Source organism: Dasypus novemcinctus, chromosome 7, assembly GCF_030445035.2.
Source record: "Dasypus novemcinctus isolate mDasNov1 chromosome 7, mDasNov1.1.hap2, whole genome shotgun sequence".
NCBI lineage: Eukaryota > Metazoa > Chordata > Mammalia > Cingulata > Dasypodidae > Dasypus > Dasypus novemcinctus.
Window position 1 is genome coordinate 113034120 of NC_080679.1, and position 17099 is coordinate 113051218.

The 17099-nt window shown below is 39.4% G+C and overlaps 1 protein-coding gene across 2 annotated transcripts in view; it reads right to left on the reverse strand.

Moving 5' to 3' along the window:
* The window catches only part of THSD7B (thrombospondin type 1 domain containing 7B), an 882043-nt gene that overhangs the window by 462721 nt on the left and 402223 nt on the right, over window positions 1-17099 (reverse strand). For both annotated transcript variants that reach the window (XM_058301029.1, XM_071216471.1), the window contains one exon: window positions 4577-4732. In XM_058301029.1, the coding sequence (XP_058157012.1) occupies window positions 4577-4732 (156 nt within the window). The remainder of the gene's footprint in view (window positions 1-4576; window positions 4733-17099) is intronic.

Here is a 17099-nt window from a genome sequence, read left to right on the forward strand (position 1 = left end):
CCTTAATAGATCTGCAATTACAACTTTCTGGGAGTATCTCAAAGATAAAGCAATAAAACCTGGTCATGATAAAACCTGATCCTATTTGAATTCCTCTGAAAGGCATCCTAGCTTCACTTGACAAGTACCAACCTGTCCCCCTTGTTCGCCTGTCAGACCTGACAGGAGGTGCAAAGGTGGTATACAACAACTGATTTTCTCACGCACTCCACATAGCTGACAGCTACAGATCCTAGATGATGCCTGAGTGAACGGTGTCCGGCTGAGAATGACAATGAGCTGAATAATTTCTATATAACTAATTTCTTCCCATTAGGTAATAAAACATTTACTGCTTTCCCATCCCTCTCTACTAATTTTTTTATGTCAACAAAGGAGCATACCAATGCAATAATACAGTGGCTGGAAGAAAGGCTAGAGAAGAGATCAAAGTGATTATCTCTTCACATTTATTTTCTTGCTGTTGCCATTTGCTTGTTTATCCCTCAAATCCTCCACCTCTCATACACACACACATGTGCTTGCATATATGCCCTTTATAAAAGAGTTTATAATATCTGGGAAAGCAGGAGTGTTCTAGATTTCTGCTAATAGGCTCACTGCATTTCTTTATGGTAGTGGATTCAAATATGAGGCAAAACACCCCAGTTTATATCTCAGAGCTTTGTTGTTGTTGCTTTGTTTTTTCTTTATTTTTAAAGGAACTTTAGATTACATAAATATTATATCGAAAATATAGGGGATTCCCGGAGCTTTATGAAGTTTTTTTTTTTTTTTTTTTTTTTTAAAGGTTTATTTATTTATTTAATTTCCCCCCCTCCCCTGGTTGTCTGTTCTTGGTGTCTGTTTGCTGCGTCTTGTTTCTTTGTCCGCTTCTGTTGTCGTCAGCGGCACGGGAAGTGTGGGCGGCGCCATTCCTGGGCAGGCTGCACTTTCTTTTCACGCTGGGCGGCTTTCCTCACGGGCGCACTCGTTGCGCGTGGGGCTCCCCCACGCGGGGGACACCCTTGCGTGGCACGGCACTCCTTGCGCGCATCAGCACTGCGCATGGCCAGCTCCACACGGGTCAAGGAGGCCCGGGGTTTGAACCGCGGACCTCCCATATGGTAGACGGACGCCCTAACCACTGGGCCAAAGTCCGTTTCCCTATGAAGTTTTAATGTACAAGCCTGCACACCCTACCTCCATGGAATTCTTAACTACACTTTCTTTGTGCCAGTGACTCTGGAAAAACCCACAGTAGGATCATGGGACAGAACCGAGGTTGAGTGGATCAAGGCCTCACACTCATGAGTCGGTAGAAATAACCAGAGATTATTACCATCATCACAATATCATCCTTACATGCACAGAATCACTTCCTTGGAGGGAAAACTCCATTCTTCGTTTTTTTTCTTCCCCAAGAAGGATTAGAGGCAGTTGGTCCCAGCAGGTTTTGAATAAGACCTTAAAAACCAAAATTCTCCCGGCTCTGAGGAAGCTTTTATAAAACGGCAAACCCCTACACCTGAGTAACAATCATTACGGGCTACAGTCTCTCTAGTCTGTGGTCATGTCCCGCTGAGGGTGGATCATTTAGCCTCAGTACTGGTCCCTATAAAACATAGACCAATTCTCATCAAAACCAGCATGGCCCTCAACCCTGAGGGAGGCTGAGGTGACATCAGCACTTTCAGGTTCTACTGCCTCCACCCTTTCTTCCAGTCCCAAAGGCTGAGCCTCCCTTTGAAAAAGGGTAAAATTACATTTGTTTCTTTGGCACAAAACATATACCCCGGTCACCTCATGCTCTCAAACTGTTCTTGGCACAGACTCGCACCTTCACACAACTTCATTCTACTTAACCTCTCTCTCCAAAGGTAATGTACTGATGCTAAGAGATGTCACATGCCCCAGACCTCATCTTCTTTAGCAGTTCAAGGATTTGCTCTAAAGGGTAATGGTTACCACTGGCTAAAGTGGTATACAGCAAACAAGTGGCTGCTCTGCTGACATCAGGGCTGGACCTGTACCCAAAGCAAACCTTCTCTAGGCTTAGAAGAAAATAAACCAATAAGACAGGCATTTGTAGGAATACCAGACTGAGGAGATAGAAACTAGGTCCTTAGTGTTGGCCTGGCCATTATTAAATAACTGTGATTTTGGACAAATTGCTTTGCTTTTCTATACTTTCACTTTGGCACTGTGTGAAGTAATGTGTTCTTGCTGAACCTAAGTGTTGAAACTGAAGCTAAGTTGGGCAGTGTTGAAAAATGATGGATATGGGTGTTTTTGCAGGAACTGACTTAAATAGGGGAATAGAGGATAGCAAGAAGAGAGTTGTCATGAGAGCGTCTTGAGGGAATGGAGCTAATGGAAGGGTCAGAATGGAATGAGCTTCCCAGCTGAATTCCATGGGCCACTTCTGAGCTATATGGGAAAGGAAGACTGAAATACAAGTTAAAAGAAGAGCTTTTCACGAAGGGCTTTGCAGATATTTGGGCTCAAGTAAAAAGCTGAAATACAGAATTAGGAAAATGGCAGTCTATGAATTGTTGCATAGACTCTGTGGTCCCAGGGACAGTGAGACAAAGCGGGACAAAGTATGTAATAAACATCTATTGCTATCTGCCCTGAGCATTACCTCTGCCTTCATGTAGTACCAGTGCCTCATGTTTCCTTGAGGATATCATTCCTTCCCCATTCTCAGGCTGAGACTTGAATGCAGGTGGCCCTTTTTTAGGCTCCAGAGGTGGACACATGCCCAAGACCTGGCCAACCAAAACCCACATTCTCCAGAGCGACTGCTTCAGGGATGAGCACATGACACAAAGCAGCCACTGAGATTCAACTCTGGGACACTTTCTGGAACTATTGGGAAAGACACTTCTTTCTATTTTATTTACTATCTAAAAATGAAAATAAATATTGGACTTCACACTATGTTGCAGGGTCTGCCTGGAGTGAGTCTAACAGAGAAAAGCAGAATGAAGAGATGGAGAAACATAGAATTGAGAAAGTAAAGAAACAATGAGAGAAAGAGCCTAAGACCCGAAGACTTTGCTCATACTTTTGAACACAGCCCTAAATTCCCTCCTATTTTCATCAACATGAGTTTTAAAAAAAAATCCTTTCTTTTAGCTTTAAGCCAGTTTGAATTGGGTATCTGTCACCTATTATCAAAAATGCCCCAAATACCATAAAGTCCATTTAGCATGTTGTGGGTTCTACAGCTTTGAAAAAAAAAGGGAAGGCAGCACTTTCTGCAGAAAAGTTGCAACTTCAGGGACAGCAATGGCCAGGGTGGCTGGGGTTGCCCCAGTCTAGTGTCACAGGACGTTCTAGTCAGTGACCTATTAAATAGCAGCACAGGTGGAACACAGAGGGCTGATTCTAAGGACACGTAAGTAACTTTGGGGCATTTCATAAGCAGCAACTAGGGACTTGCAAGGTCTGATTAATACAGGTGTGACCATAAGGTGGCAAATTGTGGGCATTAATATCAATGGGAACTCATCTGTATATAAGCTGAAGGGGCCCAGGAACATTCTGGTTACAGTTCAAGTGAGGGAAGAGTTCTAGGCCCGTGTGGATCCACACTTCCATGATTTGATGCTCTATACTCAACACACTTCTTCCTTTACTACCTTAGGGCAAAAGAGGCAGAAAAAAGGGAAAAGACAAAGGGCCCAGAGGTGTAAACCTGGACATGCCCTTGTATGCATGTGAGTACTCGAGGGGCCACTCAGCCACAAGTTTTTGAAGGCAGGTTGCTGGGAACCAGCTTTGCAGCATCAAGCGCCTTGCCACCAGTTATCTTTTTTCTATCTCATCATGCGATAACTAGGATTAGAGCTTGACCAACATAACTTGATTACTGGAATGTCCTAGGATATTTCTTTTTAGCACTGTGATTGTATGGAGCACAATATCAATAGAAACTAAAGGGTCAATGGAAGAGAGGCAAGATGCCACCAAAAGTGAACTTTCGAAGATAGAGATAACCGCATTTTAACCACAAACAAAAGCAAACAAGATACAAAGGCCTACAAAGTTAAACAGGCACATAAAATTTGAAGATTTTACCTTAGGATTAAGGATGATATCAAAAGGTAAAATAATGTCCTTTGTGAAAATCTGAACTATTACATTAAATTTAGCATGACCAAATGTGAAAATAAGCAAAAACTTTCAAAACACTTGGTTTCTGAAGTGATTATAGAAACCATGTTTGATTTCCTAACCATAATCACCATATATGTGCGTATCTACAAAAAAGTGCATATACTTATATATGTATCTATATATGTTTATAACAAAAACTTATACCAAGTTGAATAAAAGTTACTTTACCAGCTATGCATCTAATTGGAAGGTCAATCAAAGGCAAATTCTGTGTGCCATAGAAATGTTCCCAATTGTTTCCTTAACAACTGAATGTGATGCAGCTTGAGCTAGTTATCCAAATTTTAAAAGCAGGTATTTTCTTAAGCAGGCTTAATCAGCTACTTAACTGTGTGTACACCAGATTCCCTGCTAATAGGCTAAACATGTGTACACAGGAAGTAAACAAAGCACACACACACAAAGCACTCACCTTTCCTCCCCTGAGGATCTCGGCAGTTTTCGTGCATGCACGGGCCCCAGGCTGACCAGGAAGATACTAGGCAGTCCGTAGAGCAAGGGATATTGCAGAGCTGAGAGGCTGAAGGGGCAGGTCCCACACATAATGTCTTTTCCACAGGTCTAGAGACTAAAGACAAAATAAAAATAGTGGCTCATATCACAGTCTATGGACATCATTACCATCACTTTGTGTGGCCGCTTTGCAGTTAAAGAGATAATACACAAACACAACACTGGCACATTCAAATATTCAGTGCTTAACATTTTGGATGAGGAAAGGCAAAAACGACAGTGACAAAGGACATGCACTTGATTTTCCTGCTTCAGAGTATTCCCAGGGAATTTGAGAGAGGGCTGGAAATGCCATAGGTACAAATTATGTAGAGTGATGACTTAAAAAATATTAAGTGGCCTCGTGAAGTTTCAAGATAAGTCTATCTTGACTATAAATGACGGGGTCGCTGTGAAAATATCAAAATTGAACCCCTGAGGTGGGGTGTTTAGCATAACCAATCTACTGCTGTGACTCCCCTGAGGGGTAGCGCTCCTGAAGGCTCACAAGAAAAATGGTTCTCAGAATAAGAAGAAAAATGGGGGTGTGTGACTGTGGAACTGGCCCCTGGAAATCAGTTTCATCAGTGAGCTACCCGGAAGCATAAAGCAGTGTGTGAGAAGCCACAGGGACAGAAAAACCAGAAGCCTCCATCTCTTCCCAGCGTGCCCCTGTACCAAAGCGGGCCAGCCCCAAGTCACGTCAGGGTGAAGGGCCATTTGTCTATCGGTGGCTCTCCCCAAGGGCCCCTCTGTATGCAGACCTATCAGGGGCACCTTGAAAATGCACAAATGAAGAAAAAAAGTCATGATCTCAGTCCTTGGGGAGATGACAAATAAGCGGAGCTAGGACGGTAGTACCAGAAAACTACACAGTCAGAGTACAACCAGATGCCTAAGGAACTACACTTGCACCAAGTGGCCCCATGCTAAGGGAGGCCTTATAGCAATTCAGAGTCAGCGAGCAAATGGCCTAAGTTTTTATCTATGAACCAGCATGTACTCACCTCTAAATATTTCCCATATGCCATTCCTGTCTCTTTAAGTACACTAGAAAGGCAGAGGCTGGAGAGAGAAGGCTGGATAGCCACTTATACCATCCATGCTTCTTTGTCACTGAAGTAGGTTGACTATGTCCCCAGCTTAGACATGTTCTTCATCTTAATCTGCAACCCTGTGGATGCGAACCCATTCTCAATAAGTCTCTAGAAGATGTGATTTTTAGTTAAGGTGTGGCCCAAATGAATAAGGCTGGATCTTAATGTGGATTCTTAGAGTCTTTGATAAGCAGAAGCAATTCAGACATAGTCAGAGAAAGCCATGGAAAGGAGCAGGAAGCCAGAAGGCAACAGAACGGAAAGAGAGAGGACAGGGCATTGCCATGTGATACAAGACGGGGTGCAAGCCAAGGAACCCCCAGGATGGCTGGAGCTAGCACTACAATGTTACAGACTTGGGAAGAAAGCATTACCTTGCCAACAGCTCAATTTTGTACTTCCCCGAGCCCCCAAACCATGAACCAATAAATTCCCATTGCTTATGCCAACTAGTTGTGTGACACCTGTTATAGCAGCCTGGTAAACTAAGGCACGCTTTACACCAGGATATGTAAGCCAATTAAACCTGGCAAAGTTGACAATAAATCACAGCTTTGACTAGGAAAACTTTGAACACAAACCAAAGAAACAGCAAAATTTTAAAATATCCTCATAAAAAAGCTGCAACTCAGGAGGGGAAAAGTGTTCCTATCAGACAATGAGGCAGCTTGAGGTGCTCTTGTGGGTGAAATTAAAAACAAACAAAAAAAAACCTGCAGAGGGAAATGATAATAATTTACATATTTGCAATTAATATTTCAGTTTACCAAAAGGATTTGACCTAACTTAAAAGGCAGAGGCAAAGTAAGATTGCCAAGATAAATGTCAAAGATCGAAAGTCATGTGGAGGTGACAGGGAAAGGAGAGCACTGATATTGGGGAAAGCAAAAGGGGCTAATTGAGGGGGCTGAGGAGAGGTGGTGATTAAGTAGAGCTTCAGCTGGCAATGATAACCAGTGGGATAGTAAGGCTAGAGTCAGCAGAAGGGAGGGTACATTTTAGGAACTGATGAACAGTGGGTGAAGAAGAAGAGCTTCAGATGGGGAAGGGGTTTGTGATTCCCTCCAGAGGAGTGAGGAGACAAGACACACAAAACAGTCTTGGAGTAAACCGTGCATTCCCTCCAAAGCCCACTACAATGCGCTTGGCGGGTTGTCTGCTTTCAAGGAGCTCTCAGTCTAGAAAACTGATGTAAGTAGTCTCAAAGTAGGGATGATGAGAAGAGATGCTTCAGAGGGTCACATAAGTAGAAAGCTGCATGGCTGTAGGTCTTAGGCAGAAGCAAGTCTGGGTGTGGGCTCATGATTGTTAGTGTGTGTTCTCACAAACCCAAACTTCAGTTCCAAAAGCAAAATCATGGTGATGATGGAAAAGAAAGTGGGCCATGTAAACTGATTTAGTTATTCAATAAACACTTATAGAACATGCCAGGCACTGGTATAAGTCTCTTATGAATATCAATTTGTTTAACCTGTGTAATTTCCCTTTGTAATATAATCTCCAGTTTAAGAATGAGGAAACTGAGGAACAAAAATATTAACTCCAGTTTCCAGCTAATGAGCAGTGGAGCTAGGATTTGAATCTGGGCAGTCTGGCTCCAGAGCCTTGCTCTTAACCACTGAACTATGTGAACTTATCAGTGATCATTCACCCTACACATTTATTAAGTGCCTATTGTGTGCTAAAATTGTGGTAGATGCTGAAGACACAATAGAGGGTACAACTGGCACATCTTCATCCTCATGGAACCCATATTTCATTGTTAGCCCATACTAATCATGCATGAGTCCTTGAGCCTGAATGATAAGGCAGGAAATCTGCTACTGCCACCACTCCTTCCTTTGCCAGGCTGTCTCCCTGTAACACCAGACTTTAACCATCTGATGATCAGTAACGAAAAATTCCCAAATCCCTCCTCTCCAACACCCAGCAGGGAACTGCTGCCCCTACTTGAGACTGGGCCTACAGCTGGAACTCCTCAATCAGCCAGAGCACCTTCCAGGCACACAGGAGGCTAAATCTGCTAGAAGCTCTAGAATGTGCTGTGCAGGAAAGGTTATAGCGTGGCAATATGGTTGGAAAGGGGCTGGGGAACTTGTCCTAAAGCTGAGTTTGTCAAGAATATTATTTTTTCACAGGTATGTTTTTGGAGAGCTGTTAAGGAATATTGGGGGTTGTGGGGTTAAGCCCCCATAGTGGCCCTTTGCTAAATATTTAACTGTCAGTTAGTTGACTGTTGGACATTAGGGCTAATGGTGCTCCTTAGAGAAGCTTTGAAAGTAGGAAGGGGCATGGAATGCTGGAGAATAGGAAGGGACTTCCCTGGGGGCTCCTAAATGCTATAATTGAAGTCCAGGAGTGGGAGTGAGGCCATTTGTCATAGCAGTCATGCTTCTTCAGCACCTGCTGCTTTGACAGACAGTGGATCTTAATCCATATCAATAAATTCTTCTGTTCCCAGGCGACATGTCTGAGATGCTTCATTTACGCATTGAATCAATGTGTTTAGTTCAACCCATCTTTATCACAGACCCCTTGGGCTACATTTGTTCTAGAAATAAATCATAAGTCACAGAGCACTTACCAACTTCAGACCACTTAGGCAGTCGTCTTCCTGAGAAAAGGGAACACAGGATATTTCTAGGCCTATTGATGGTTAGAGTTAGAAGGCAGCTTTAGAGCTCATCTAGCTCAATTCATCAGCTTTACAGGAGAACTGAGTTCTTAAGACGTCACGTGGTTTCTCCAAGGTTGTTCAGCAAGTCCAGGGCAGAGCAAAGCCTGAGCCTTGTCTGCTGAATCCCAGTTGCTGGCTCACCTCCACCAGTGTTTTCCTCCCATGGGTTGAAAGCATCAGACAGAACAGATGAAATCGTTTGTACCAAGGATTTTTTTTTTAATGAGCCACATGACCACAAATAGAGGCAGCTAGAGACACAAAACAGATCTGAGGTACCAAAGAAAGCTGCAGGTCCGATGTAATGAAACCAAAGTCCTCTCCCCTCTCCTTTGCTATTAGAAAACTCCTCCAAACCTCTCCCAGACCTCCCCCAGGAAGGAGGTAGTAAGACCACATCTACTCCACTTCAAATGGCTATTTTTGACTCTTCTCTTTGTAATAAAATTATCTCGGGGTGGGAGGCATTACCTGGGCATAAAAGAGTTGACTTGTCTATCAGTTCACTCTTTGAGCGCTCATGCTTCTTTGATCAAACTCCAACCACGTTGCTTGTAGTAAGAATTTGCTGATCTTCTACTCACCTGCATTCTTTCTCTGAACCCACTCACTTAAACCACTATATTTCTAGTAAGAAACTCTATCTTGTCTAATGCAATGAGTTCCTGCTCGAACTGGTTGCCTCCACAAGTGCAAGCCCATGCTTGCCCCACTTTCTCCAGCTGCCTTTCAGATCACTTCACCATTTCTGCATTCACCAATTGCCTGGCCAGAGAAGTAGTAACTGAGGTCTTCTAAGTTATTCTGGCTTCAGAAGCAGCAATGGTAGTACCTATAAAGAGCGCTCATGGTCCCAAAGTATTAGAATCAAAATAATCTAACTAGGGTAAACTGGCATAACTGCATAACAGTATCTTCCTAAATGCTAAGGAATATATGACAATATTGTAAGTAACTGGACATATGAAATAGTCATTAATATTTTGGATGTTTTTATGCCTAACCTGGAACCTGTCATTTGCAAAATGAAATTATTAAATTGACCTGCCTTATAAGCAATGCCAAAATGGATACTAATGATTGCAATGTCTCCTTAAATAATGAGTTACTCCATGAACAGAATGTTAATTATCAAGTAGGAAAATGTGCTGGGTAGGTGATATGTTGAAGGTAAAAAAAATTTTTTTTAATTGTTTTAATATAAACACCTGTTCTTAATTCTAGAAATGTACAAAGTTCATGATTTTTCTTAATGGCACAAAGATTTCAGATGAATATATACATTTAGTTAAGATGAATTATAATTAAGAAGAAAAATGTCTGTTGTTGATCATTAGCAAGTGACTGCCATTGCAAAGAAAAATGAGTACCTTCACATTTTATTCTTTAAAACTAAATCAAGCTCTAAGCCAACCTAATTTGAATTAACACAGAAATAAATCAATTTTGCATGGAATCAATAAGAATACATTTTTCCCCTCCCAATGTGATGGCCATTTTGTAAGATCTAGACATTGATGCTTTTCAAATCCTCGAAATAAACTTAAAATGAAGGTGCATAATAATATTTAACTATAATTAATAAATACATATCCTTTACTAGTTAAAAAAGTGAGTTATATTTGCTTTAAAAAGTCATCTGAGGAGCCAAACGTATTTTCTTATTCTTTTTTATACTATTATTTCATGAAAAAATCAAGTCACTCTTTCAAAATTTGGAAAGCATTTGAGATAATTATGCCATGACATAAGGGAGCTTATTTTACCTTCTGGCCAGAAAGAATGCCTTGAAGACAGTTGAGGAATTAGTCCCCAAATAATGATTTTTCTTTTCTCCTGTATTTTTAAGGAGGTAGAGATGACAAAAAAAAAAAAAAAAAAGATAATGCTAATTTCCTCAAACTGCAAAACTTTGCAAAACTTGGATTGCCTGGTCTGCTTTCTATCTGAGAGGTACCTAAGTTTTACACACCACACATTCCCATCTTCAAGTGATTTTACATGAGATATTTCATTTTTAGAATAACATCAAGCCCCATAAAGAAGTTCAGATAAGAAGTTATATGCATTTCAATTTTCCAAATCAAATGCAGGCACTGTAAACCTCAAAAGGAATTCTCACTCAAGGACTCAGGACCCCTAGTCTAGGACTCTCCAAGGTACAACAATAATAGAAACGGCAATTGCTAAAATTTAATTCAAAACTAATGAAAGGGCCTACTTATGTAAAAATGTGCTTTCTAAATGATTTTTGAGATACAATATTGCCTCTGACATATTCATTTAGGGAGTACACTGCCTTGGCAAGAATTCAATCCACCTTACTCCTAAAATAAATAGGCCTCTTCTAGAGACTGAAGAAGTCAAATGGTTGAAGGGGAAAGATAAATAATATTACAATTTTAAACATAAAGCTATTTTCCTTCAAAAAACCTCATGTATTATTTCAGCTGCCTCTTGCCACTGGGAGTTGCAAAATAATATGTCATTCTTTTAACTTATTGGAGAGAATAAAAGAAAATCTGTCTTCTAGTACTTATGGGCAGCTTCAAGAATTAAATCACATCTCATCCTATTATCCCTAATAAAGCTTAATTTTAGCCATATTGTGACTCTCTTGGCAAAGTACCATGCAATACAATTTAGTAGGATGATGCACGTGTATGCACAGCAAATTTTAATATCTAAAGATCCCTACAATTAGAAATAATTGTGTGAAATTTGGCCACATGTCAAAGATTCAGATTTCACTCATTTCACAAAGCCAATTAGAAAATGCCTACTAACTAGCAATTTTTTAATGATACAGAGTAACAACATTAGACAAAATGTAAAAATAAAAATGAAGGCAAAATAAATGAAACAGGTATACTATTTTAAAAAGTAATCAAAGTAAAGTAATACATTACTTTAAAAAGTAATGTAAAAGATACATTATTAGGGAATAAACATCACCACATCAACCAATATCAATATATTTCTATCACCATATTTTCCCTCCAAATGTTCCTCTTTGGAGAATTAATTTCTGATTGTTTCTCAGACTTACAGCTAAGAGCTATGGAAAGAATGGAAAGAACTGACCTATGGCAGCTTTTACACTTCTACAAAAGTTAAAAATATCATTATTGATGAAAGAGAAGGGAAAGGAGATAAGTGAGAGAAGGGGAAGTGGTCAGACCAGAAAAATGAAAAGGCAGAAAGGCAGGTAAGAGAAAAGAGTTATCTCCAGAGATGTCAATGGGAGAATTATGTAATGTCAGGGAAGTGCAGCCTCGAAAACCTTTAAAAATGTCTTAGTCCAGGAGTCCTCTTCATTCTTAGCACTTTGCAATCTGGAGTTCATTTTCACAAAAACACGACATGACCTAAATGAGAGCAAATCTTCCTGTAAGTAATCTCAAATGCTCGTTTAAATTATTAATGTAAGTAATATAGTGAATACTGACAGCCCACTCGTTCTAGGTATCGTGCTAAGTACTTAAATGCAATTTCTCATTTAATCAATCACAACCAATCTGAGGCAACTATCATTCCCATTGTATAGATGAAATAACTATGTAAAATATTTGCCTAAAATGACAAGGCTATCAAGGGAAACTCAAGTCCATGGTTCTTGAAAGTCTACGTCCTTTAATAGCACACTATACTGTGATTCTGTATTTCCAACTAAAAAATATAATAGAAAAAAATCTGTTGTAATAATAATGAATCAGGAAAACAAAAAAGTAATTGGACATTGTGTCTACTTCCAAAAATGTTTTTGGAGTGTGGTAGGTAGGTTTAGAAATATCAACATTAAAGATTAAACCTCAGGAAAAGCAGGTGTCATTAAAGGGAGATGAGGAGCCTGGTAGTTAATTTTGTGGTGATTCTGAAAGATTTAAAGAATTGAGGGAGAAAATGAAATTAGTCTTCAATGACTTTTTTCCTCTTAAAATTTAGATTTAAGGCCATCCCTTAGGAACTATAGTGAGTTTGCCTTGACTTTCCCCACTTGTTAAGATTTGCTTGAAGAACAAAGAATGAGGGAGGAAGCCAGTAAGAAAGCTTTCAAATGGTAAAGGTTTTCCAGATGGGTGGGAAACTCTCCTTCCCACAGGCACAAGTATTATCCCTGGAACAATTCTTAACTCTTTTACAACCATATACCCACCAACTGAGGAAAGAATAGGTGATAGTAAAATATCCCTAAGGCCATTGGTCAAGAACTGGGAGGAAGAAAGATGTTTAAAAAAAAAAAATCCATCGTTGAAATAAAGATGTCTAAGTGGAGGAAACTGAAAGATTTAGTATGAAGAGTGAGGAGGAAGGCAAGGAAAGAAGAGCTGAGTCATCTGTATTTCCGAAGTGGTGACAAAACACGCTGTCAAAAGACTCATGCAAGTCACACATTCATCTGTGTTGGTTTAGAAGGTGGCTATCCCAACCTAGGAATACCTGAATGGAAATTTTTAAAAGGGACAAGAAGGGGAAGTCCATATGCTCTAAAATAACAACTTTCCAAGAACAATACAAATTCCCAACTTTAGAGCTCTTTCTAAGGGACTAAAGAACAAATGGGAAAGTATGTGACAAAGAAAGAAGTCCAGGAAAGAACTATAAATATAAATATATACACCATCTTGCCTTTAAAGGAAGAGATAATGAAGGCTTCAAGGTGCCTGATGTCCTTCACAGCATATGCTACTTTAACCTTGCAAATCATTAAACTGAACATGTTGAAGTACCTTCAAAGGAAGATTCATGAGATTCACTAAGTTCCAAAGCAGTGACAAGAAGGAGACCCGCATAAAAACTGTTTTCAATGCAGAATAGCACATCCTTTCTCGCACAATGCGAGAAACTGCATTGTCATTTTTTAGAAGTAAGACAAAATTTACAAACTAAAGCCCATTCTTTGCAAAACTGAAAGAAAGCTCCTTCCTCCAAGGTCCATTCACATATTACAAATCCCATATTGTACACCACTTCACTATGTCAAGGCCAATAGTCTAAATTAGTAGCTCCTGAAATGACTGAACCAACTATGCCTAACAGAGACCAAACATAAGTATTAGGTCAGAACTGGGAAGAGGCTAGCAGAGGGTACAGTGAGACTTTATATTTTCAAAAATCTTATTGATTAGCACATTGAGAAGCCACTCTACTGAGTAATTTATGAAGTTTGATTTTCAAAAGCAAGTTGGAGAAATACTATCATTAAAAAATTAATTAAACTGAGCATCTACCTCTACTTGTGAATTGAGCAAGTCTCTGAGCAATTGAACTTCAGTAAAATAGACTAGTCTAGATAGTGTTTCTCAGCCTTGTTTCATCATCACCTTCCAAAGGAGCGTTTGTAAATATTTATTCCCTAATCATTTCTCCCCCCTCTATGACATTGTCATACCAGAAGTATACCATACATCTTTTTGGAACAAGTTGCTATATGGTGAGTTGTGGGAACACAGGCTCAGGCACAACACTGACTCACAGCAAATAATGCTTTACTGCTTGCACAGCATAAAGGGTCCAAAAGAGCAGAGGAAAAGATCCCAGCTTGCAGAGTTCCCTGGAGAGGGCAACGGCTCAGGCCATGGTCGATGGATGGCAGCTCCACATGCCTCTCTGCACTGGAGATGAGGGGCCCCTGCAGAGTGTTCTGAGCTTTTAAACGCTCCAGGGGGAGGGGGCTCTGCAGTGACCAAACTGCGCCCAGGCAAGCAACTAGGACTGATTAAGTTTTAACAGCTTCCCTGGCTGCCTGTAGTATCTTTCACAAATAGAAACATACCAAACCCTTTCATGAAAACAAACACAGATGGAAACATAACAAACACACACATGCAAACAAATAAGAGTGGAAGCATAAACACTTTCAGAGGAACAAGCAAGAGGTAGGAAAGGAGGGAGAGAGGGGAGGGCGGGGAGAAGGCTGCTGAGTGTGTCCTTCAATTCCCCAATATACGGTACATATATTAGTGCTTTATATATAAAAAGAATAAGATATTTTCACTCCCAAGATAACAATTTTTGTTCCCTTGGGGGCAATATCATACCCACTCAGAATGCATAGGCTAGAATATAATAATAACATTTGCTGATCACTTGGTATGCCAAGCAATGTATAAATATCACCTGATTTAATGAGCATAACCATATGAGGTAAGTACTACTAGGAGCTCCAGTTTCCAGTGAGACAACTGAAATTTTTAAAAAATTTTCCAGGAGTCTATACTTAATTAATGGCAGAGGTAAGATTTGAACCCAGTGTGAGTACACAGTTTGCCCTCTTCATTTCCACACTCAACTTTCCCAGCTTAAGGCTCTGAAATTCTCAGATTCATTGCACATTTCCATGGCCATGAGCTATCTATCTTTTTCAGTTTAACTCCAGTAATTCTCAATACCCATGTTTTACTTGAAGTTGGAATCTAGAAGTTTTTATTTTCGGTGCAATAAGCAAGTGAAAATACATTCACCAATAATATATGCATTTTCTCATAGGCTTCTGATGCTTGTGGAGGGCACAAACAACTAAAAACAGCTGATATGTGGTAGAATTTATGAATATTTTCTTTTGCTTAAATAGCAGTAACATTATAAAAAGCTGTTTTGAGAAACTACATTCTCTTTAATTTTTTACATGTACATATATAATCAGGGGAAAATAGATTAGATAAAAAAGACAATGACATACATTTTAAAACAGCAATTATCTTCTGTAAAGTCTTATTGAGAGAGCACATCAAAAATAATGTTATAACAGTAATCATTTCATCAAAAGGTACAGTGAGAAGATTTTATATTGAAAGCAGCATGGAGATATTTGTGGATTCTTAAATGTAAATAAACATTAATTCTGAAATTGTTATTACCTATTTTTAAAAGGCAAGTGAGTTGAGCTTTTCAAATTCACATTTTTCATCCATAAAAAGCAATTGAGTTGCAACAATTATTTTGCTACTGTTGTTTTTTAACATATAAACTGTATTAGTTGATGTGCTCTATCACATATTGTTTAAATAGTCATGTTTACTAGGCTACCACTTGGGGGTGTGGGGTGGGGTGGATGAGTTGTAGTTAGTTTTTCAGATAATATTTAGACCTTCGGCAGTTCAAGATCTTTAAAGTAGAGAGACTCACCTTGTCACAATAGGGGCTACCTATGGGGGCACATTGTAGACGGAGATGAAACAGCTCAGCTGAGGACCATCAGCATTAGCTATCCAGGGCCATGCTGTCACCAACCTGGTCCCCAAAATACAAACAGGACGCAGACTCCTATTACACCAATCCTTCTCTCTTACATATTTATCTTGAGAACCACTTTATTTTAGTTAAGACACCTTTGGCCTATTAGTTAATTTCTCATTTTACCCTCAAAATGGTAAAAAAAAAAAAAAAAAAAAAAAAAGGATGGCTCCTGCTGCATTTTGAGAGAAAACAGAATTAATACGTTACTGAGTTGACACTTGCACAGCCTGAGGACATTTTCAACAACTTAAGGTCTCACAGAGGAACCAGTCAGATCCTGAAGAAATTGGTAGCCTGTCTAGAACATCCTTCCCCTTCATGGAATCTTAGAATGGATAAAGTCATAATGATATCACATATGATATGCTGTTTTTACAAAGGAGGAAACCAAAGCTTAGAGTGGTTACATGAATTATCTAAAATCACACAGATAGCAGAAGAATCAAGACAAGAATTCCCTGTCATCCTGATGTTAATCCACTCATTTATGCTGCCTGTAGGTTTAAAAAAAAATCCTACATTAATACTATCATACTTCAATCACTCCTATATTCACATCTATTCAGAAAATAGATGATGTTCTTCATTAAATTTGTATTTCTTCTCTTTCACAATTAAGTTGCAAAAACCTATTGTTAGGACTGAGTTATTTCCTCTAACCAAGAGTGATTATTAGCATGTTTTCACACACACACACACAATACACAATGCAGGACTTTTTGCAATAAGCAGTTTGAAAGAAACGGTTGACCCACAACCACAGGCTGCAAAGATATTTAAAATATAATCCAAGAATTGAGTTAAAGCTTCACTGCAATACAGAGTCCACAAAAGCAAGTGCCCTCTTTTATCTACTCATCCTGTTAATTCCAGCCCTAGAATAGGGACAAGCAGAGTCAACTTTCAGTAAATACTGAATAAATACATAATTGAATTTATGTGATTATATTAATTCAATTCTGACCCAGATATTAAGCTAGAGAATAAAGAGTTTCAGAGCATATATTTGATGAACACTTGAAAGAGAATAAAGATGCAGGAAGAATTGTGATAGTGTCCCACATACACAAAAAGAGGTCAAGCAAGAAGCCACCTCTCCAAGGGAGCAAGTAGGGAAATCCAGCCCATGCTCCTCTTATAGGCTGTGCCATCCAGTATGTGCCCAGAAGGGCACTTCTATAACTTTCACTCAGAGCGGGAGACTTTTTCAAGTTCACACAATGAATTGGTCTATGACACAAATGGCCCTGCCCATGCATGCACCATCTTAAAGAATGAGAAGCATTTGTAAAGTTAGGTTGTAAAGTCACCTGGAAATTAGATGGCACTCCTGTAGTAATACATTCCTTTGAGTTGTTTTAAAATTAATTTTAAAACTTTGCAAAAAAATAGGCAATACATAATAAATGTGTTTTTTAAAATTTGATATA